This window comes from Ictalurus punctatus, chromosome 6 (genome assembly GCF_001660625.3).
Source record: "Ictalurus punctatus breed USDA103 chromosome 6, Coco_2.0, whole genome shotgun sequence".
Classification (NCBI taxonomy): Eukaryota; Metazoa; Chordata; class Actinopteri; order Siluriformes; family Ictaluridae; genus Ictalurus; species Ictalurus punctatus.
In genome coordinates, this window is record NC_030421.2 from 3,642,052 (window position 1) to 3,665,000 (window position 22,949).

Genomic DNA, 22,949 nt, shown 5'->3' on the forward strand with positions numbered 1-22,949 from the left:
GAGAATGTTGGTGTTTGATAGAGCATGTTGGTGTTTGATAGAGCATGTTGGTGTTTGATAGAGAATGTTGGTGTTTGACGGAGCATGTTGGTGTTTGATAGAGAATGTTGGTGTTTGATAGAGAATGTTGGTGTTTGATAGAGCATGTTGGTGTTTGATAGAGCATGTTGGTGTTTGATAGAGCATGTTGGTGTTTGACGGAGCATGTTGGTGTTTGATAGAGCATGTTGGTGTTTGATAGAGCATGTTGGTGTTTGACGGAGCATGTTGGTGTTTGATAGAGCATGTTGGTGTTTGATAGAGAATGTTGGTGTTTGATAGAGCATGTTGGTGTTTGACGGAGCATGTTGGTGTTTGATAGAGCATGTTGGTGTTTGATAGAGAATGTTGGTGTTTGATAGAGAATGTTGGTGTTTGATAGAGAATGTTGGTGTTTGATAGAGCATGTTGGTGTTTGATAGAGAATGTTGGTGTTTGATAGAGCATGTTGGTGTTTGATAGAGAATGTTGGTGTTTGATGGAGCATGTTGGTGTTTGACGGAGCATGTTGGTGTTTGATAGAGAATGTTGGTGTTTGATAGAGCATGTTGGTGTTTGATAGAGCATGTTGGTGTTTGATAGAGCATGTTGGTGTTTGATAGAGCATGTTGGTGTTTGACGGAGCATGTTGGTGTTTGACAGAGAATGTTGGTGTTTGATAGAGCATGTTGGTGTTTGATAGAGCATGTTGGTGTTTGACAGAGAATGTTGGTGTTTGACGGAGCATGTTGGTGTTTGATAGAGAATGTTGGTGTTTGATGGAGAATGTTGGTGTTTGATGGAGAATGTTGGTGTTTGATAGAGAATGTTGGTGTTTGACGGAGCATGTTGGTGTTTGATAGAGAATGTTGGTGTTTGATAGAGCATGTTGGTGTTTGATAGAGCATGTTGGTGTTTGATAGAGAATGTTGGTGTTTGATAGAGCATGTTGGTGTTTGATAGAGAATGTTGGTGTTTGATAGAGCATGTTGGTGTTTGATAGAGAATGTTGGTGTTTGATGGAGAATGTTGGTGTTTGATGGAGAATGTTGGTGTTTGATAGAGAATGTTGGTGTTTGACGGAGCATGTTGGTGTTTGACAGAGAATGTTGGTGTTTGATAGAGCATGTTGGTGTTTGATAGAGCATGTTGGTGTTTGATAGAGAATGTTGGTGTTTGATAGAGCATGTTGGTGTTTGATAGAGAATGTTGGTGTTTGATAGAGCATGTTGGTGTTTGATAGAGAATGTTGGTGTTTGATAGAGCATGTTGGTGTTTGATAGAGCATGTTGGTGTTTGATAGAGAATGTTGGTGTTTGATGGAGCATGTTGGTGTTTGACGGAGCATGTTGGTGTTTGACGGAGCATGTTGGTGTTTGATAGAGCATGTTGGTGTTTGACGGAGCATGTTGGTGTTTGACAGAGAATGTTGGTGTTTGATAGAGCATGTTGGTGTTTGATAGAGCATGTTGGTGTTTGATAGAGAATGTTGGTGTTTGATAGAGAATGTTGGTGTTTGATAGAGAATGTTGGTGTTTGATAGAGCATGTTGGTGTTTGACGGAGCATGTTGGTGTTTGATAGAGAATGTTGGTGTTTGATAGAGCATGTTGGTGTTTGATAGAGCATGTTGGTGTTTGATAGAGCATGTTGGTGTTTGACAGAGAATGTTGGTGTTTGATAGAGCATGTTGGTGTTTGACGGAGCATGTTGGTGTTTGATAGAGAATGTTGGTGTTTGATAGAGCATGTTGGTGTTTGATAGAGCATGTTGGTGTTTGATAGAGAATGTTGGTGTTTGACGGAGCATGTTGGTGTTTGATAGAGAATGTTGGTGTTTGATAGAGAATGTTGGTGTTTGATAGAGCATGTTGGTGTTTGATAGAGCATGTTGGTGTTTGATAGAGCATGTTGGTGTTTGATAGAGAATGTTGGTGTTTGATGGAGCATGTTGGTGTTTGATAGAGCATGTTGGTGTTTGATAGAGCATGTTGGTGTTTGATAGAGCATGTTGGTGTTTGATAGAGAATGTTGGTGTTTGATGGAGCATGTTGGTGTTTGACGGAGCATGTTGGTGTTTGACAGAGAATGTTGGTGTTTGACGGAGAATGTTGGTGTTTGATAGAGAATGTTGGTGTTTGACAGAGAATGTTGGTGTTTGATGGAGCATGTTGGTGTTTGACGGAGCATGTTGGTGTTTGATAGAGCATGTTGGTGTTTGATAGAGCATGTTGGTGTTTGATAGAGAATGTTGGTGTTTGATAGAGCATGTTGGTGTTTGATGGAGCATGTTGGTGTTTGACGGAGCATGTTGGTGTTTGATAGAGCATGTTGGTGTTTGACAGAGAATGTTGGGGTTTGACAGAGAATGGTGGTGTGTGATAGAGAATATTGGTGTTTATAGAGAATGTTGGTGTTTGATGGAGCTTGCTTTCATCTGGTTGCTAGGTGTTGGTGTTCAGTGGAGACTCTTGGTATATGTTGGTATGTGCTGCAATAAAAACTTGGTATTTACTGTAGGAAGTTCTAGAGTGTGATGGTGTTTATGGGAGAAATTTAGGAAATCCTCTGTGTTTGACCACGTTTTAGTAAAAGCTTATTGGAAAATATTGCTGTGTTGGTCTTCAGTTGAGTATGTTTCTGAAAGATGGTGTTTGATGGATCGATGGTCTTTTTTAGCAAATGACAGAGACTGACAGTATGTTGGTATGTTGGTATTTTGATACAATTTGGTGGCGTTTACTGGCGATTGTTAGAATTTGTTGGAGAATTTGATGAAGATTGCTTGTTTGATGATGTTTAACAGTGTCATGTATCAGAGAATTCTGGACTTCAGTTCCCAGCAGCCACTGCACCGTACTACATCAATGTCACATGACCACCTGCGCCTGAATCACGTCTTCTGTCAGCACTATCCTCCCTGGGATAGTCTCCAGGTTCCCCCGTGACCCTGAAAAGGATAAAGCGGTATAGAAGATGGATGGATCAGTGTTTTGATGGAAATCTGCAGTGTTTAATGGATATTATTAGTATTTGTTGGAGAATCGTGATGATTGATGGAGACTGCTGGTGTGTAATGGTGTTCATTGGATATTACTGGTGTTTGATAGTGTTTAACTGAGATTGGTTCGGTGTTTTTTTTAAGTTGTTTGTTCGAGATATAATGAGTATGTCCATTATATCCTTGTGTTAACACGTCTAGCTGTAGTTGAAAACTGGGATGAGTGATTAAAAATCATTTCTCCATGATTCCTCACACACGTTGCAGCTTTTTCTCTTCTCACAATTCCCTCTCTGGAGAACGCTATTTATAGAAAACACCTTTCTTTTCCATAATGAGAAATCCGAGGAAGACTAAGTTCTGTTCGGGATCCCCTGCTGGAATCACAGACTCCAGACCACAGTTTAGACTGTACTGTACAAATTCTTGGAAAAATCATCTTCAGTTTCAGCTGGCCAAGCTGTAAAGTGTAAACTCCAGAGACAGACGCTTATGGTGGCCGCTTGCGAAACATGACTCTGGAGAGAAAGAGGAAAAGGCCAAACAAACAGATGGCAACATAATTACATACACGAAAGCAGAAAGAAAAGGGACGCAGTGGCGTCCAACCTTCCGAGTCCATGCATGAGGACGGATTTTATTTCATCAAGTATCAAAAATAAATATATGTAATGATAATCACATCATCGAGTCACCTTTAACACTAAACACATCACATGGGCGTTAGACGTTTACTCCGAGACCACACGATGGCTTCTCGTGTGATTTGAAGCCTGACCGTAGCACGGTAGTCTGTGGTACGGAGAAAGAGTGAAATGAGACAGCGAAAAAGAGGGTAGGAGTGAGATGGGGAAATAAATCTTCATCAAGAGAAAGCGAAGAAAAGACAGAATGAGAGAAAGGAAAGGATGAGAAGCTCCCAGCAGGGGTTAACGTTGGTCATTCATCTTCCTGTGCTCATCTCTCAACAGCTGAACCAAATCCAGGTCAATGGCTTCAAGCATGACTCGCAACCTATAGCCATTTCCCCACTCATATTTCCCCCACCTTTCATTCCAACATCCTTTATTTTTCAAAAAACACTACATGCTACACCATGTGTTGATTTTAGGGTACGTTGAGCATACCGTGGTCATACCCTGATACCGAACAGCTTCATCTTATCATTTTAGCGTCTGATGGATTTTTATGTTTTTAACATCAAATCGCTGTTTAAAATGCCAATGTGTTTCCAAGAAGGCTACAGACAATTCACTATCACGCAAGTAAAAGTAGCCTAGGCCTAGTCTGATTAGTAACTGATCTAAAGCCAATGCTACAATAAACTCACTGAAATCTAGAAAAGGGGGTTTACACTGTGCGAGCGGCAATCTTGGCTTGACAACAAGGAATCGGTAGCTGAGAAGACTTCCCCCAAGTTGGAATTGCAAGTTCAGAGTGGTTTAATGATAATGAGTCTTTATTGATCACGTATGCATTACAGCACAGTGAAATTCTTTTATTTGTATACCCCAGCATGTCAGGAAGATCAGGTCAGAGCACCGGGTTAGCCATGATACAGCGCACCTGGAGCAGAGAGGGTTGAGGGCTTCGCCCAACAGTGGCAGCTTGGCAGTGCTGGGGCTTGAACCCCCGACCTTCTGATCAGTAACCCAGAGCCTTAACCGCCAAGCCACCACTGCCCCCGTTAGTCGTTAGCTAGTGAGATTGAAACTACAACCCAAAATTCCAAAAAAGTTGGGACAGTATGGAAAATGCGAAAACAAAAAGAGTCGCTTGAATATTCAACTCACGCTGTACTATACTGAAAATACGCCATTGACGCATTATTTGACGTTTTACTTTGTGGATTTTATTTCTTTTTGAAAATATACACTCATTTCAAATCTGATGACTGCAACACACAAAAAAAGCTGGGACAGTCGACTGTTTACCGCTGTGTAGCATCACCTTTTCATACTACGCAAATGGACGCTGAGTGAAGAGACCAGTCGGTTAAGTTTAGCAAGCGGAGTAAAGCCTTAACTTGTATCTGTGGATGCAGCGGCGAATGGTGTCGACTGACAAAGGATTACCAAAGTATTCCCGATCCCGTGTCAGGATCTCCATTACAGACTCATGACGGTTTTTAAGACCGTGACGTCTGAGGGATCGGAGATCACGCGCATTCAGAAGCGGTTTTCGGTCTCGTCCTTTACGCACCGAGATTTGACCGGATTCCTTGAATGTTTTAATTTATATTGTGCGCTGTAGAAGGTGAAACGCCCAAAATCCTACCGATTTGTCTTTGGGGAATGTTCTTCTCAAAGTGTCGGATTATTCGCTGACGCATCTGTTGGCAGATCGGTGAGCCTCGACCCGTCCTCGCTCTTGAAGGACTGGGCCTTTTTTAGAGGTCGTACATCATCTCGGCTAAATGCGGGCAATGAAATAAAAGACAAATGGTAAGATGTTCTCAGAGCTGTGACACACAGAAAAGACCTGGACACCTTCGAGTCCAAGCAACGGTTAAAGATAACTGATCTCAAAGCTTTTAATCTTAGTTACCTTACTGTAATGCTTTTACTTGCTTTATTGACGCACATCCTTTTCTGGTTACTCCTTTATGACGGCACTTTGAGACATATTTCATTACAGAAGGCATTACACAAATACACCTGACTTCACTTGAAATATAAATAACATACTGAAAAGATTTTTTTAATGAGCCGTTTTTTCACGAGAATTTTTCAGAGACCAAGTCTCAATCATTTATCTTTTCAGGCTGTAAACCAGACACTCTCTTTCATCTAGCCATAACACATAATGTTACGCACACACACACCGCATCATTCACAGCTCCAGTAATGAACACGCTGGAGCTTCATGGCCTGAAGCGGTCTCTGAACCACAGCATGCTCAGACTACTGCACATCGCAATAACAACCTCTGATATTATTGTAAGAGAACCAGTTTTATTAATCGATATGAATCAGATATATCAAAAACACAGAAATGTAACTTATCCCAAGACTTAAAGCTGCGGTATGTGATTTAATGTCAATGTTAACAGGAACGGACATGTCTTGTGGACTTCAAAACATTAAATGTAACTACAAATGAATACATAATAATAATAATAATAATAATAATAATAATAATAATAATGCAATTGTTGGCAAATTGCTGTGGTGTAAGGGGAATAAAACACTTTGAGACATTATAGGAAAATAATCAACTTCAGGGTGATAACAGTCATCGCACCACCCCAATGTTGATTATTTTCCCATAACAGCACCACCGAAATGATTTATTCCTTACGCATTTTCCTCACAGTTGCTGGGAAAATGACACCAAATCCTTCCTATTGAATCTGCAATTTCCTCAGACAAAAAAAAAAAAAAAAATTGTTCATTACGCTTCTACATCTCGTCTAATGCGATCGTTTGTTTTTATTTAAACTGTAGATGTGATTAATGTGTGTACTGTGAAGCATCAGCATTTAGTACTGAAAGCTCATCTATTCAACCAGCATCTCAGCATCGATAACAATAAAGCTGGGAGATGGGGCTCGATGAACCGGCAGCACTGAGAGTCCTCAATCCACCGAACGCTTTAATAAATAATGGACATGACGGAAAGCTAATGGGACAGTGGGGGGACCGGTTTAGGAAGCATTGTGAGTTATTTCCATACCTGCAATCAGCAAAACTGTTTCATGTAATCAGTGATGTAAATCTGTCTCACGTAGATCAATAATTCAAAAGCAGTTCTCAAAAATCGCTTTGGTTGATCAAATCATGATTTAAGGGTCATAAAACGCTTCTACGCCGCTGATGAGATGGGACAGTCGTCGCGTACCATGTACGGTTTAGTTTAGTGACTGGAAGGTTGTGAGTTTAAATCTCAGAACTGCCGAAGAGCACATATTGAAACTTACAATCTGGTTGTGCCACCGTTCTCAGCAATGACTGCAACCAAACACTTCTGATAACTGGAGATCAGACTTTCACTTACATTTCGGACTAGGATTTACTCCTACGCTTTGGATTAACTGTATTCCTGCATAATCCATTTGCTGGACAGGACATTCTCCGTTAGGATTTTCTGGTAGAGAGCAGAATTCATGTTTCCCTCAATTATTGCAAGTTGCCCAGGCCCTGAAGCAGTAAAGCATCCCCACACCATCACACTACCTCCACCATGCTTGACCGTAGGTATGATGATCTTTTTGTGGAATTCTGTGTTTGGTTTACGCCACATGTAACGGGACTCCTGTCTTCCAAACAGTTCCACTTTCCACTCATCAGTCCACAGAACATTCTCCCAAAAGGTTTGAGGATCATCAAGGTGTGTTTTGGCAAAATTCGGATGAGCCTTAATGTTCCTCTGGGCTAGCAGTGGTCTTCACCTCACCACTCTTACATGGAAGCCATTCTTTTGAATTTTGGATCTTCGGCCACTTCTGGGAAGATTCACTACTGTGCTGAGTTTTTCCATTTGGAGATAACGGCTCTCGCTGTGGTTCTTTGGAGTCCCGGAGTCTTTGAAATAGCTTTGTAACCCTTCCCAGACTGATGTATTTCAATCACCTTCTTCCTTAGAATTTCTTTCAACTTCGGAGCACAGTGTGTCACTGTGTAAGACCTTTTAACCAACTTCATGCTGTTGAAAAAGTTCTATTTAAGTGATTGAGCAGGGTTTGCAGTAATCAGGCCTGGTTGCGTCTAGTCCAGCTGAACCCCATCATCAATGCAGTTTCATAGATTTGGCGTATTATTAACCATGGGGTTCAAATACATTTTCACACAGGCCCAGTTACTATTGGATAACTTTCTTGCTTCAATAAATAATATCATAATTTAAAACTGTAAATAGTGTTTACTCAGGTACCTTTGTTTTATCTTAGATTTAATTTTAATTTATGAAACGATTTAGTACGAGATATACACAAAAACAAGAAATAAGGATGGGGCAAATACTTTTTCACAGCCCTTTATAGGGGAGTATGTACGCCAGCACCACGTCGGTTGTGTCTTCATCAGCGGATGTTTGTGGACTTCTTCTCGGTTGGTCCGGAACATTCCCGGTCTTTTTGGATTGTTGATAATGAAGTGTTACTGTCCCCTGTGTGTGGAGTTTTATGGGACTTCCTGTAGTTCTATTGCAGGCAGGTAGCTGCGCTGAAGGTGTGTCTTGAAATGAAAGCAAGTTTACCTGTCCAGAGTAAAGTATATACCACACTGAAAGAGTGAAACTAATTAAACCAGACCTCATATAGTACATTTTCTCTCTCTATTCATGTTTCAAAATGATTCAATATCACCCAGCATGAACATTATGCTTTAAATGAGCCTTCAGTTTGAACATATTTATCTCCCGCTCGATGTGTGTTAGAGTGAATATATTACACTTCCAAATCAATGTAATTAACTGGTTGTTTAGTCCATGTTGTACAGCATTAATTTCAGCATGCAGCTTCACCGTGACTCCTGAGGAAACCCACACCACGTTACACAATCCTGAGTCACGTTCTGACGTCCTGACCATCATGTTAATAATCCATCCATCTATCCTCTATACCGCTTTATCCTTTTCAGGGTCACGGGGAACCTGGAGCCTATCCCAGGGAGCATCGGGCACGAGGCGGGGTACACCCTGGACAGGGTGCTAATCCATCACAGGGCGCACTCACATACACATTCATACACTACGGACACTTTAGACACGCCAATCAGCCTACCGTGCATGTCTTTGGACTGGGGGAGGAAACCGGAGTACCCGGAGGAAACCCCCACAGCACGGGGAGAACATGCAAACTCCGCACACACAGGGCCACGGTGGGAATCGAACCCCCGACCCTGGAGGTGTGAGGAGAACGTGCTAACTACTAAGCCACCGTTCATTAAACTGCAAACACTTTGGAAAAAAAGAGAGAGAGAGGTTCTTTAGAGAGGGTTTTTTTTTTTTTTTTTGGGGGGGGGGGGGGGGTAGTTAAAGAGTTCTTAGCTTCCTGAAGTGGTCCTTCTTGTTACCTTTCTTATGGGAAAACACTCAAAATCCCATGAAAATACAACAATTTTAAAGATTATACTGTACTGTATTATACTTCTTCTTCTTATTATTATTATTATTATTATTATAAAAGAATAATCTGACTCAGCATAGTTTCCTAAAAGCTTAGCGGACAGGAGTAAATTACAGAACAAACGCCGAGCCCTGTCATTTTAAACAGCGCCATTAATCAGGACTATGCCTGGGTTAGGTATTATCCTCACTTTAAACAACTTCCAGAATACCAACAGCAACGTGAAGAAAAAACCTCAGATTAACCCAGGCATCCCATAATAATGCTCTAGGTTTCCAGGATACCAGAACAGCTGTATTTCAGGTGGAAATCTCAGTGTGCTGGTTTGAGAGAAAATACTCATTACACAGGGAAGTAGGGAATGCCCCTGAGGTATGCTAATGAACACCGCTGGGTAAAGGTTCGACCTAGCTGACACTGGGCATTGCTGTTACCTAGCAGTTTGTTCTTTACACATATAAAATATACTTGTAGTTTATGCACTCAATATGTACTTGAACTCTGATACTTTTGGACACATACGTACAAACTACATATGAACAAAACAAGCGCAATGTTGCCACAGATATATTTCAAATATGCAAAGCACGAACGCTCACAAAGTTGTAAATCATCTGTGCTTCAGTGTTTGCAATTCAAATTGATCCTAACTACGGAAAGAAAATGATAACAACTGACACCTGCAGGCAACACTGCAGGGGGAAAAGAAAAAAACTCCAGGAGAATCAGACAGCCAATCGGAATCTCGAAGAGAGCGAGAGGAAATGACATGTTCGTAAACAGGAAGAGGATACCAGTTTAGCTTGTTGTTCTGAATCCCACCATCCAGCGCCAAAATAGAGTGACAGGTGCGTAAAAATAGAAACACACACCCGATGAAACGTATACTGATTCTCATTGAAAGACGTGTATACGGTCGATACTGCAAATAAAACAATCGGACGGTTATTATTTTCACGATTAATCGGATGGGGGGGGGGCGCAAACTTTCAGTAATATTTTTAAATAAAATTCACAAACTTAGTGTTACAAATATAAACTTTGTAAGACAGGTAGATTTTGTTGTTAGTTTTTCATTGCACCTTATGCTTTCTCTTACTCGCTGCCTTTAGCATATTGTTTCACTTGCGTTTACTTTTAAAACCGTACCGTTTTAATCGACGTTACAGATCTTACTTGCGCTCATCACCGCGTCTACGCTGACGAGCAACGCGGTTAACAGATCGCTCCTGTCATAATAAACGACAGAAGTTACACCGTATCGCGTGTAAAATACAGCATATAATGACAATGAACCTGAATTAAACTCGTTAGCTAAAGCTAGCGGCGTCGGATCACGTGCGTTTGACGTCGCGTGTCCTCGTCCAGGAAGCGGTTTATACTTCCGGTTAGTACAAAAACCGCTCGTGTTCCGTTTGAGACGATATTACCTTCCTAATCTTCACACACTAGAGTACGGTAGAGTACACAGTGCATAGTGTAAGTGTTTCGTATGTCATTTGGGAGACAACTTTTTTAAGTATTTATTCTCCGTAGCGTGTTTTCAGAACATAAGTAACGTGGGGAGTAAACACGCCCCGTGTCGCCCGCAGACCGACTAACCCATAATGAGATTCGTTGATAACGATTTTCATCAGCGATTATTATCCATTTTATCGATTAGCTGTTGCAGCTCTACACACAACCCACAGGATCCATCTTCATTACACAATTGTATTATTGGATAATGAGAAACGTGCTTTAAGAAGATGAACTCAATGACAGGCAGCAATTTTAAGACGTTAAAAAACATCATCTGTAAAACATTTGGATCGAAGCGCTGCATGTGTCATAAATTCTATACAGACACTTTATAAATAGTAAAGCGAAGCTTGTGACATTTACATTTATTCATGGGGCAAACACACTCATCCAAAGAGGCTTACAAGTCACGCAGAAGCCAAATCGAGACACGGAGCCTTTAGAAGAGCCTGACACTTACAAAGTGCTGCAAGAGTGAATTTGCTCCAAATTACCAGAAACAAGTGTGAGATAGTTGAATAAAGAACACACACACACACACGCACACAGCAGCACAAGGTTTGGAGAAATGCTAGTTCTCAGGAGCAGTGAGACTGACTATGAACAGGATTATTAATAGCAAGATTAATGGCAAGACTCACTATCAACCAAAAAGAATGCACTTTTAGGCCCTGTTTACACTTGTGCATTTTCGTTTTAAAACACACAACTGTTGCTACGGTTACGCCTGTCGTCTACGCTACTCCGGCGTTTCCGACCCTCGAAAACGGAGACTTTTGGAAACGCCAAAGACCCCGGTTTAGTCTGAAAACTCCAGCCTCACGTTTCAGTGTAAACAGACCAAAACGAAGACTTTTGAAAATGAAGGCGTGGCTCCGCCCACATTCTCTCCCTGATTGGGTCTGGATCATTCATATCCTTCGTCAAGCGCTTACCACATGACCGTTACGCTACCTCGATCGTATACACAACTGGATTTGCTGGATTTGTTGTCATTCTTAGCAGCCGCTGTGCAGGTCAATTCTGTATTTTATAATACTGCATGCGCAAGAGACGAGCTACGATTAGAGCGCTCGCCAACAAATCTCATTTTGAGCGGCGTACGCCATACACGGAACGCCGGTTTGTTGTGCCTCCCAGTGACTAGCAACCAACTTCCTGTTTACGCTTGTGTGCGCATGCCCAGTGTGCCTGAATGGTCATGTGACGTGCGTTTTCAGTCGTGTAGTGTTGACGGAGGTCGTGTCTGAAACACGGCAGGGACGCCAGCGTGGATGAGGATCGTTTACGTTTTAAAACGCCGTTTTAAAACACAAACGTACTCGTGTAAACAGGGCCTACTAATTTTGCTTCACACCACATGAACTCGCAAATAAGCAAACCCAGGAAGCAGAATCCAGGCCAATTTAGCTACTGGGTTTGATTAGACAGCAGAGACGGAAACCCGAGTCTGCGACTTGGACTCGTTTACAGCTGACTCGAGACTTGACTCGGACTTGAAGACGGCGACTCGTGAAAAACACGAGTCGTTTTGGTTTGGCGTTCCCGATGACGTTCTCGCTTTACTACCCCACATGACATCATCAAACGCCACATTTTTCTATTCGTTCCTCATTCATTCATTCATTCATTCCCTATCGGTATGTCCCGCATCCTGCAACTATTTCCCGCATTTTGATTGGAAATCAAAAGTTTGATCAGACTAAGTGTGGAAGCGGGGGCGTGCTCGAGCGCCGGTTTTTGAATGGAGGGCGGAGCCGGAGAAGGTGAGCGGTAAGGATTGCACACCAGCAGGGAATTAAAGTAATGAACGTTCTGTGTTGCAGTGAGCCGGGGCGAGAATAAAAACGAAGAGAAAAACAGAGAGAGCCAATCAGCACAGAGTGTGTGCATGTGTGTGTCTATAAAATAAAACCCCTGAAACCCCTAGTGCCTTTTGAGTTGTTTCAAGCCTCCAGCTTCCTCGTTCCCTACCCGAATCTGGGAAAGGGTAACGCTCAGGTTTTACTTATTATTTCTCTCTCATGTTTCTACGATCGTTTTTCAGTAAGTTATAAACTGAAATAGACGGAAAACATCAGTCGCATCGCTGACGAAGCAACCGACCCCAGGGGGGCGGAGCCAAATCTGACCTTCATCCAATGGCTGTGAAGAAAATATTGAAGCCTGTCATCAAACTGGGCTCACGTGACGTCAAGCCATAGAAATCTTTTTTGTCCCACTTAATTTTGTATGCAGTAATGTTTCTCTTTGTTGCATCGTTTGATACAAAAGACATAACTATAAGTAAATATAAGTAAATGGGCCGAGTGTACGTGTTTTTATTCATTTAGATAGACATCAAAGTGGTAGGTCTTTGGGTGTTATATGGAATATGTCCCAAATTGTTCCACACAAACTTACTACACGTCCCACGTTTGGTCTGTTTGCATCTGGTCACCCTTTTCCGAAATGCACTTTGACGGGAGAATAATCAAGCTCGTCATGCCGTTAAGAGTTCTTAATACTGAATTTCCAATAAAAATGACGTAAGTGGAGTTCCGAGTGACCTTATTTTGGAGCGCCACACCTTTTAGCTCTCTAAATGTGCCACGTATTTCATCTACCGTTCCCTAGAGCAATGAAATCATGCAAATTGTCATCAGAGTTCTAAGAATGAACACGTCATTAGGAATAAATAACTGAATTTGGGAACAAACTCCAAAAAATAAAATCATAAAAACTGGGACTGTTAGCTCGCTTACTAACAAAACTAACAAAATTTTAGTACTGACATACAGCGGTCAGCGTAACGTTAGCTCGCTTCAGCTAATTTTAGTATTTACACACAGCGGTCAGCGTAACGTTAGCTCGCTTCAGCTAATTTTAGTATTTACACACAGCGGCTAGCGTAACGTTAGCTCGCTTCAGCTAATTTTAGTATTTACACACAGCGGCTAGCGTAACGTTAGCTCACTTCAGCTAATTTTAGTATTTACACACAGCGGTTAGCGTAACGTTAGCTCGCTTCAGCTAATTTTAGTATTTACACACAGCGGCTAGCGTAACATTAGCTCGCTTCAGCTAATTTTAGTATTTACACACAGCGGCTAGCGTAACGTTAGCTCACTTCAGCTAATTTTAGTATTTACACACAGCGGCTAGCGTAACGTTAGCTCGCCTCAGCTAATTTTAGTATGTATATACAACGGTTAGCGTAACGTTAGCTCGCTTCCGCTAATTTTAGTATTTACACACAGCGGCTAGCGTAACGTTAGCTCGCTTAAGCTAATTTTAGTATTTACACACAGCGGCTAGCGTAACGTTAGCTCGCTTCAGCTAATTTTAGTATTTACACACAGCGGTTAGCGTAACGTTAGCTCGCTTCAGCTAATTTTAGTATTTACACACAGCGGTTAGCGTAACGTTAGCTCGCTTCAGCTAATTTTAGTATTTACACACAGCGGCTAGCGTAACATTAGCTCGCTTCAGCTAATTTTAGTATGTACAGTATATACAGCAGTTAGCGTAACGTTAGCTCGCATCTTTAAAGATTAAGGTAAGGAATTTAGGTTAAATGAAGTGTCACTAACATTTTTTCATAACCAATCTTTAGCAAGGTTGCAAATAATTCTGGCCCTGACTGTATTTGCAAGTCAGGCAGAACTTTCCTTACAGTCTTCATTTTAAAACAGGTTACTACCAAACGAGTTCTCATATTCAAGAGGAAAAATAACAGTAGTGCTGAAATGTCAGTACTGGGTGATGTATTCTGCTGCTATTCCTGTCCCGCTCTCTCTCTCTCTCTCTCGTAAGAGTAAGACATGCTAAAGCTGGCGGAAATTAGGTCTTCTTCTGCTCCAGTCCCACAGCTAATCATACGCAATGTGGGTCACAGCAGGAGAACGTCCACACAGCGATCCTAATGCTCCTCGTTATTATCCCTCCAGCTGCACGTACAATCACGTCTTCCACGCTTTAACACCGTCACAAATCATCTACCTTGATGATATCATATACCTTAATTATAGCATCCGTGTTTTGTTGATAAACGTTTTTGCTCAGCTCGTTCCATCCTCTATTACACAACACCGCTACTGAATTCTTCATTCCGATTGGCCAGACTGAGTCTCCTTATACCACAGTGCTTCTGAATGCTCGAATCTGATTGGTCAGAAGGTGTGCGTTGTTTTCGAATAACAGCACGACGTAGTTCCGGCTGTGACGTGAACGTTAATATTAATACGCTCGTTATAACATGTTATTGTTTCTATAGTTACAGCTCGTAATGGACACGGCGGACGCTCCACGTAATCTACGACTAATAATGAATGATTAATAATTAGAGCGAGAGAGAGAGTGTCTGGTGAAGGAATGCCTGTTTAAACTGCTGGTATAAGAGGAATAAAACACTTTGGCAAGTGCTGCCATTGGAAGATGTACAAAATCCCCTCTCCAGCTTCAGGCGTTTCAAGTAATAGACGCAGTAGAACCGATGAAGCCCCTCAGATGAGTGGAGAAACCTTCTATACGTTCACGTTCAAGGTTCCTGTACTCCGTCCTAACCGAGCTGGATGACTGAACACCTTCATAAACGCTCTGTGAGCGTGGTGTCAGCATGGCACTTCACAGCTGTATTTCTGGAATGCAGCTGTTCTTCATTACTCGATGGAAAGAAGTTCATTATAGCCCACTTTACAACATCCCACTCCCATGTTCCTTCCCAGGTTCCCGGTGGTATAGTGCGTTAAACACACACTTAAAGCCCAGTAACATTCCAGTGTTGAGTGAGGAAAAAATATAAATAAGTAATGTGTCTTGCATTATTATTATTATTATTATTATTATTATTATTATTGTTTTACCCAGCGTATAACGCAACTCACACACCATCCCAATGTGTCTTCCAAGCTTTGCTGCCAAAATATGAATGCACAATAAACCAGAGCGACATGCATCAGAGATAAAACAACAAGTCCAACCGCGCAGCAATGTTCCATCACGTTTCATATCCACGTTACAGGTCATGAGTTCATGAGATGCGCCTTGTTCGGCGTATTAAAATGTCTTTATCGAACCCTGTTAAACCTGTTGCACCATCAGATACCATACAAATACAAACGGTGTGTTAAAAAGTAAACACCGCACAACACCTCACACTCAACACCAAGCTAGTGTAGCTAACGGCGTATGGCCTGATCGTTACGCCCGTCCACACAGCGGACTGACGGACACCAAACAGAGATTTGGAGGCGTTTCTCTGTGACGTATTTCCTGCACTCAGCAGTGGAAGTCGCTCGCTCATTAGAGGAGGCGGAAGCGGACAAATCCTGCTAGTGCAGAAAGACAAACGTTTCATCCCAGGAGTGAGGTCATACTGTGTGTAATTGAAGCTTTACATGCAGCTGGAAACGGAGGTAGTGACTCAAATGCCAAGGCCTTTGTTTATTATTATTATTATTATTATTATTATTATTATTATTTGCATCCCGCCTAAGACTCTCACAAAGGTGCAGACAAAAGTCAAGCCATTTAGTGGAAGATTATGTACTGTTTATTTTATTTTATTTTTATTTAACAGATGAAACAATGTATCCAAAGATATGAACTAACATAAAAAAGGGTCCGTTATTGTTTATTTATTTAAAAAAAAATTTTGCTGACTCATTTCTGATTTTTTTGCTGACTCTTGAAACTCAATTCAGGTCAACTCCAACTGAGCTAAATAAACCCTGCTGGAAAAAAAACAAAACAATAGAAATCATCACAGAAATTCTAATGGATTCCACTACATATACCATTACAATCCATCAGTCGTTAACCATTAAAACCATTACCATTATTGGTCCTTAATGGTATCCACTAGACATAGCATGCCACCAGTAGAAGGCAACAAATTACCAATTGAAACCCACAGGGACCATTACAGTGTCCGTTAAAACCGATACAATTCCCATTATAAACATTAAAACCGTTAGAAATTCTATGAGGAGTTTCTTTTTTTTTTTTCAGCAGGGAAGGCATGTTACCCCTGAAAATATTGCTGAGTAACCCCCAAAAAACACCAACAAAAGCTGATGAACGTCATGGAAAATCAAGAAGGCTTAGAGGAAGGTACCGCAACGCATAGAAGAGCCTCACCAACTCAAAATAAGACCACACCCCTTTTAAGGACGGAACAATCCCTGAACAAATCTATCCTCATGTATTTCCAGAGGAAAGCAGACAAAACAGAATGGCAGAGCTAATCTGATCAAATGCACAATGACCCACAAAAAGGCTAAAGTTTTAGGACACAGGACACCAGAAGGATAAACTTACCCCAGGAAATACCCAAGGACCCCAGTAAAAATACAAACTAACCCTAAAACAGCCAGACACTACCTCATATATTACCCAATGACTCTCATAAACTTGAGTAATCTCTCACAAACAAACAACTACCCCTCACCTCCCCCCAACCCCCGACTCTGCCCCCCCCCCCCCCCCCCAAAAAAAAAAAAGCTTAGCAACAACCAAAAACCAATATCATACTATAATAAACTCTACTCTACTATTATTAACCAAAACAGCTCGACCTACCATTTAACAAAACCAGACCAACTCCAGAAATGGTCCAAACGTTTATTCAGTCGTCTTTGGGAACTACTTTATCCTGGTCAGGGTGGCAGTGGATCCAGATCCTATCCCAGGAATACTGAGTGTGGGGTGGGAACACACGCTGGATGGACTGCCAGTCCACCAAAGAGCATCCACATGTTCATCCACCCACAAGCATGTTTTAGGACGTGGAGGGAAACCCACATAGAAACAACTAGCACATGTGAAACTCCGTGTAAACAGTAACCCGAGCTCAGGATTGAACCTGAGACAGTGAGGGAACAACACTACCACCATGTACCACCCAAAAGCTGACAAATCCATCAACACCAAAACACCCGGTCCAACAAACCACCTAACTGTTCGAGATCCAGATCAATCCCAAAACAAGGAACTCACTGACTAAACACAGCAACCAACACGAAAGCCAAACAAACCGACCCAACTCTAAACCTGCTCACCCTCTGCACAGGAGGAAACTCTGCTGAGGTAAGCTGAAGATCTGGTCAGACCAGACGCTACAGCCGATCATGCAAATCTCAGTACAGCTGTTTAAGTTGGTGCATTTGCATAGCAGCGGGTTATTCAGCACGTATCTGTAGAATCTGTTTGACGTGCCTGTGCACGGGACTGCTCACCGAGCCTCAGCAGCTTCTCACCCAGCACGTTCATACCGTATCTGATCAACATCTAGTCATCTTGTGTTTTGGTTTACATACATAAACCATCCAAGAGCTTCACAAGTCAGAGCTACACAGCTTCTGATATAGAAAGGGTGACACACTTTAGCTAAAAATGTGATCTGCAAAGAATGAGAGAGAGAGAGAGAGAGAGAGAGGGTGAAAGAATATTAGGTTATTTTCCCCATAACTACAGAAGGAAATGCATGAGTTTTCTCCACTCAGTGAGTCAGATAACTTACCTGCATTGGTTTAATCTGATCTAAAAGATCTCCCTAGGCTTTTAAACCAAACACGCACGCGCACACACACACGCACAGAGAGAGAGAGAGAGAGAGAGAGAGAGAGAGAGAGAGAGAGAGAGAGAGAGAGAAGAAAGAAAATGTTCACTGCCATCATGTTAAACCTGAGAACAAGTTTAATGGAGGTTTGCCTTCAAGCCTTCATCACTAAAGCACCACAATGTCTGATCATGGGAAAGGAACTTCATGGATATGGGCACATGGAGAAGATCTGAGGAACTGCTGACCTTCACCATCTGGCACAACATGCAGAAGGGGAGAAGAGAGAGTGTGTGCGTGTGTGTGTGTGTGTGAACAGAGAAAGGTAATGAAGCAGTAACTTTACCTTCAGAGAGCTCGAGCTCGAGCTCGGCCAGCTTCTCGCGCACCTCCGCCGGGAGGCTCGGCTCCACCATCATCATCATCATCATCAAGCCGCTGGAGTTGCGCTCGGCCATGGCTGTCCGGTGCGTGTCTTTTCTTTTTTTTTTCTTTTTTTTTAAAGACCCGATTAGAGGTGCAAATCACGGAGCGCGCGTGAGAGCTAGGTGGGCGGTGTTTATCATACGGCAGAAATGCAGAAATGCAGAAATGCAGAAGCGAATGTTAGAATCCAGTCTGGACCGGAGCACGGAGGTCGGAGGTCTTCCTCAACATGAGACTGCTTCGCGTTATTCCGTTGAACTCCTCAGCACGCCGCCATTCGGCGTGACGTTACAGCGCCGGCACGCAGCAGCAGCAGCTCCGGACGGACTGGGCGCAGGCAGCGCGGGCACGGCGCGCTCCCGACACACCCGCGCGCTCCCGACCTGGTAGCACGCGCCCTCTCTGCGCACAGAGCCTCACTCACCTTCTGAGAACGGCGTGAGCTCCCACTATCGACACTTTGAAGCAAATTATACGTTCTACAGCACTCCAGAGTTAATATTAGAGCACAACCCCGAATGTGCACGGTATCATTCACTCATCTCTCATCCCTTAAATCTCCGGGTTTGATAAAACAGCCCGAGTCACAGGACTTCTGAGGGTAGTTACAGAAGTGAACATCTGCATCGAGCGCCTGATGTTATTAATGAGGTCTAACTGAGCCAGTTTAGGAGCTTGTAGCCTCGGCTGACTATAGCGACCTTACACAGAGGGGAAAGAAAGGACCAGTTAATTAGAGAAAGAAAGAACAATTCATTCAAGATGAATGAATGAATGAAAGACAGAATGAATTGGAGAATGAAAGAAGGAAATGAACTAATCAGAGAAATAATGAATGCATTCATTAGAGAAAGAAAGAAAAAGGAAGAGTTAGATTATTATCATTTACTGATTGGTTGGTTGATTGAATCTTTATTAATCAAAGAAAAAAGGAAGAATTGATTGATTAGAGAGAGAGAAAAGAAAGAATGGATGAATTAGTGAACGAAAGAATAGAAGAGAGAAGGACAGGTTCTCACAAACACACATTTAGTAGTTCAGAAGTTTGTAGTTCAGTAGTTTGGTGGTTCAGTAGTTTAGTAGTGCAGTGGTTTAGTAGTTCAGAAGTTTAGTACTTCAGTAGTTTAGTAAATTAATGGTTCAGAAGTTTAGTAGTTCAGTAGTTTTGTAAATTAATGGTTCAGTGGTTTAGTGGTTCAGAAGTTTAGTACTTCAGTGGTTTAGTAGTTCAGTGGTTTAGTAGTTTAGTGGTTCAGAAGTTTAGTAGTTCAGTAGTTTAGTAGTTCAGTTGTTTAGTAGTTCAGTGGTTTAGTAGTTCAGTGGTTCAGAAGTTTACTAGTTCAGTAGTTTAGTAATTTAATGGTTCAGTGGTTTACTAGTTCAGAAGTGTAGTAGTTCAGTAGTTTGGTGGTTCAGTAGATTAGTAGTTCAGTGGTTCAGTAGTTTAGTAGTTCAGTGGTTTAGTAGTTCAGAAGTTTAGTAGTTTGGTGGTTCAGTAGTTCAGAAGTTTAGTAGTTCAGTAGTTTAGTGGTTCAGTAGTTCAGAAGTTTAGTAGTTTGGTAGTTTAGTGGTTCAGAAGTTTAGTAGTTTGGAAGTTTAGTGGTTCAGTGGTTCAGAAGTTTAGTAGTTTGGTAGTTTAGTGGTTCAGTAGTTCAGTGGTTCAGACGTTTGGTAGTTTATTGGTTCAGTAGTTCAGAAGTTTAGTAGTTCGGTAGTTTAGTAGTTCAATAGTTTGGTGGTTCAGTAGTTCAGTGGTTCAGAAGTTTAGTGGTTCAGTGGTTCAGAAGTTTAGTAGTTTGGTAGTTTAGTGGTTCAGTGGTTCAGAAGTTTAGTAGTTTGGTAGTTTAGTGGTTCAGAAGTTTGGTAGTTTATTGGTTCAGTAGTTCAGAAGTTTAGTAGTTCGGTAGTTTAGTAGTTCAATAGTTTGGTGGTTCAGTAGTTTAGTAGTTCAGTGGTTTAGTAGCTCAGTGGTTCAAAAGTTTAGTAGTAGAATACAGTAGGCTACATTTTGTCACTACATTATCAGGACATATCGAATTAAACAGCTGGAAATAAACTTTTGGCCGAAACAGAAAGGTCCAGCTGAGTGAAAGTTTGTGTGCAGATAGTACAAACTGAATACTGAAATGTAAGTGATGAAATATCCCACAAAATAACACAAAAGTTCAAACAGATTTGAATATTAATGGTGAAATTAGACTAGATCACATCAGATTACTTGCTGTTTATTAAAGATCAGCTGTAGACTACAGGGGCTGTCAGTGACACGGAGAGAAACTCCTCCTGGAGTTGAAGGTGTATGTGAAATAGATTTGTGGGTGTAAAGAAGGAGGAGAAGGTCTTTATTAATGATTTATTTATTACTGTGTTTGTTTGGTATTTGGAGGAAACATGACATGAAGCCAGTAGAACACTACAGAGCTGAAATGCGTAGAAATCACAAATGAAGCTACCTGTGAGAAAGAAATCACACCGTAATCTATAATCAATAAGCTAGTGAATTGTTATACGGTATTATTTTTAACACAATCAAATACATGCACTTCAGGGGAAAACAAAAGAAGCGCTGAGCAATGTGTATGAACGTCATGTTCAGACGAGAAGATACTCATGGCTTCGCACAGAAGATCTTCTAACAATGTCATGTTATTATTATTATTTTTTTAAAAAGTGTTAAAAAATAAATAAATTAATTAAATGTAAATATATATATATATATATATATATATATACACATGCGTTAATAACATATGCTGTACGATTAATTAAGATTAAACTTCACAAGCTAGCATTGCTTGGTTGAAATGTTCAGGAATAACGTCAATACTTCATTTAATGCCGTTGCTGCCCCCGTGTGGATATGAGACACTTCATGATCACCGGACTAGTCGAATAGCTTATACCCTAATTGATACAATTAACCCAAGCTGCACTGAACACAATAACAATCTGTGTTTTGGTCTTAAAATAAAATAAAAATACTACACTCCTGGGCAAAAAAAATATATATTTTTTTAAATGGGCCAATCTGAAAATGGCAAATGTTGTTAACAACAAATCATTGGTCGGGAAATGAGTAAGAATTAAACAAATAGATGAAGTAACTTAGTATGGGATAGTTTTCCCCTTTGGTTTCTTTATACGTTTAAGCCTTGTGGGTAAACTTGCGGACAGCTTTTTATTTTAGTTTTACTTTATTATAGTAAAAATTCTAGTTTGAATTGTACATCAAACATTTGAATCATCATCATGAATTTCATGATATAGGGCAGTGGAGGCGTGGCGGTTAAGACTCTGGGTTACTGATCGGAAGGTCGGGGGTTCAAGCCCCGGCACTGCCAAGCTGCCGCTGTTGAGCCCTTGAGCAAGGCCTTTAACCCTGTCTGCTCCAGGGGGCGCCATATCATCTCTGACCCCAACTTCCTAACCCGCTGGGGTATGCGCAGAAAAGACTTTCACTCTGCTGTAACGTATACGTGATTAATAAAGCATGATTATTACCTTTTTTTACAAGAAGGCTATATAAGTGAATCTCCCTGTTTCTAGCTTTTCCATTTCGAGCAAACGGTGGCACAGGAGGCCTCAGGACTACATTAGTTTAATTCTTGCTAACGTCCTGATCGATCATTTGTTGTTAAGACCTTTAACTGCCTGATATTATATTTCCTTTGAACCAGGAGTGTACAGAGGCTTGTCAGGTGGATTTGAGACTCATGAGAGATAGACGTTTTTCCGTAGCGTGTGTCTGAGGTTGATGTGATACGCCGATCCTGGATGGTTGTGGTTATGAGCGTAAACCGCTCGGTTCACCGCCATATGAAGGTCCACCAGATGAATCCTCCTGCGAAAGAACAGATGTAATACCGTCACGAGAGTATAACACGCTCTGTAATACTATTCCAGTTACTCTGGTGTATTATTATAAACACACTTCATTTTACTTGGCTATTCAAACTGAGATCCATGTTGTTTAGTAAGAAATCTCACTGAAACGTATATGAGGAAGTGTTATATAAGCATTTTGTTTTTACTGAACTTCTTACACCTGATACTGACTCGTATTACTCTCCTATTTGTGTTCGAAGTCTCTCGATAAAACACACCGTCATGGACTTATTTTCTTATTTATTTACGTGTCATATCCGCCCTGATTCGCTCGCTGTTGAGCTTTCGTATACCATCTGAAGCACAGTCTGTCCTAATTTCTCCCACCGCTATCCTTATATGGTCAGAGTGTTTCCTGTTCTCGAGAAGTTTCACTTCTTGCATGTTTTGCGGTCTAGTTTGTAAATTTAAACCTGGTATTTCCCGGTTTTGCTCCTGACTATTCTACATTGTGATTGTTACTACAGACGCCCGTGATATCTGTCGTCAATTC

At 41.4% G+C, this 22,949-nt stretch overlaps 2 protein-coding genes across 9 annotated transcripts in view; both read right to left on the reverse strand.

Annotated features, from left to right (window-relative positions):
* dip2a (disco-interacting protein 2 homolog A) overlaps positions 1-18,976 on the reverse strand; it is a 136,223-nt gene extending 117,247 nt beyond the window's left edge. For 3 of the 6 annotated variants that reach the window (XM_053680720.1, XM_053680718.1, XM_053680716.1), the window contains exon 1: positions 18,492-18,969. In XM_053680720.1, the coding sequence (XP_053536695.1) occupies positions 18,492-18,603 (112 nt within the window). In that variant the 5' untranslated portion in view covers positions 18,604-18,969. Of the gene's footprint in view, positions 1-18,491 lie in introns of all 6 variants that reach the window. The other 3 variants (XR_008396525.1, XM_053680719.1, XM_053680717.1) reach the window with 3 other exon arrangements.
* Positions 18,977-20,910: 1,934 nt separating this feature from the next.
* LOC108266354 (CASP8 and FADD-like apoptosis regulator) overlaps positions 20,911-22,949 on the reverse strand; it is a 16,755-nt gene continuing 14,716 nt past the window's right edge. For all 3 annotated transcript variants that reach the window (XM_047156306.2, XM_017469517.3, XM_017469518.3), the window contains exon 10: positions 20,911-22,412. In XM_047156306.2, the coding sequence (XP_047012262.1) occupies positions 22,283-22,412 (130 nt within the window). In that variant the 3' untranslated portion in view covers positions 20,911-22,282. The remainder of the gene's footprint in view (positions 22,413-22,949) is intronic.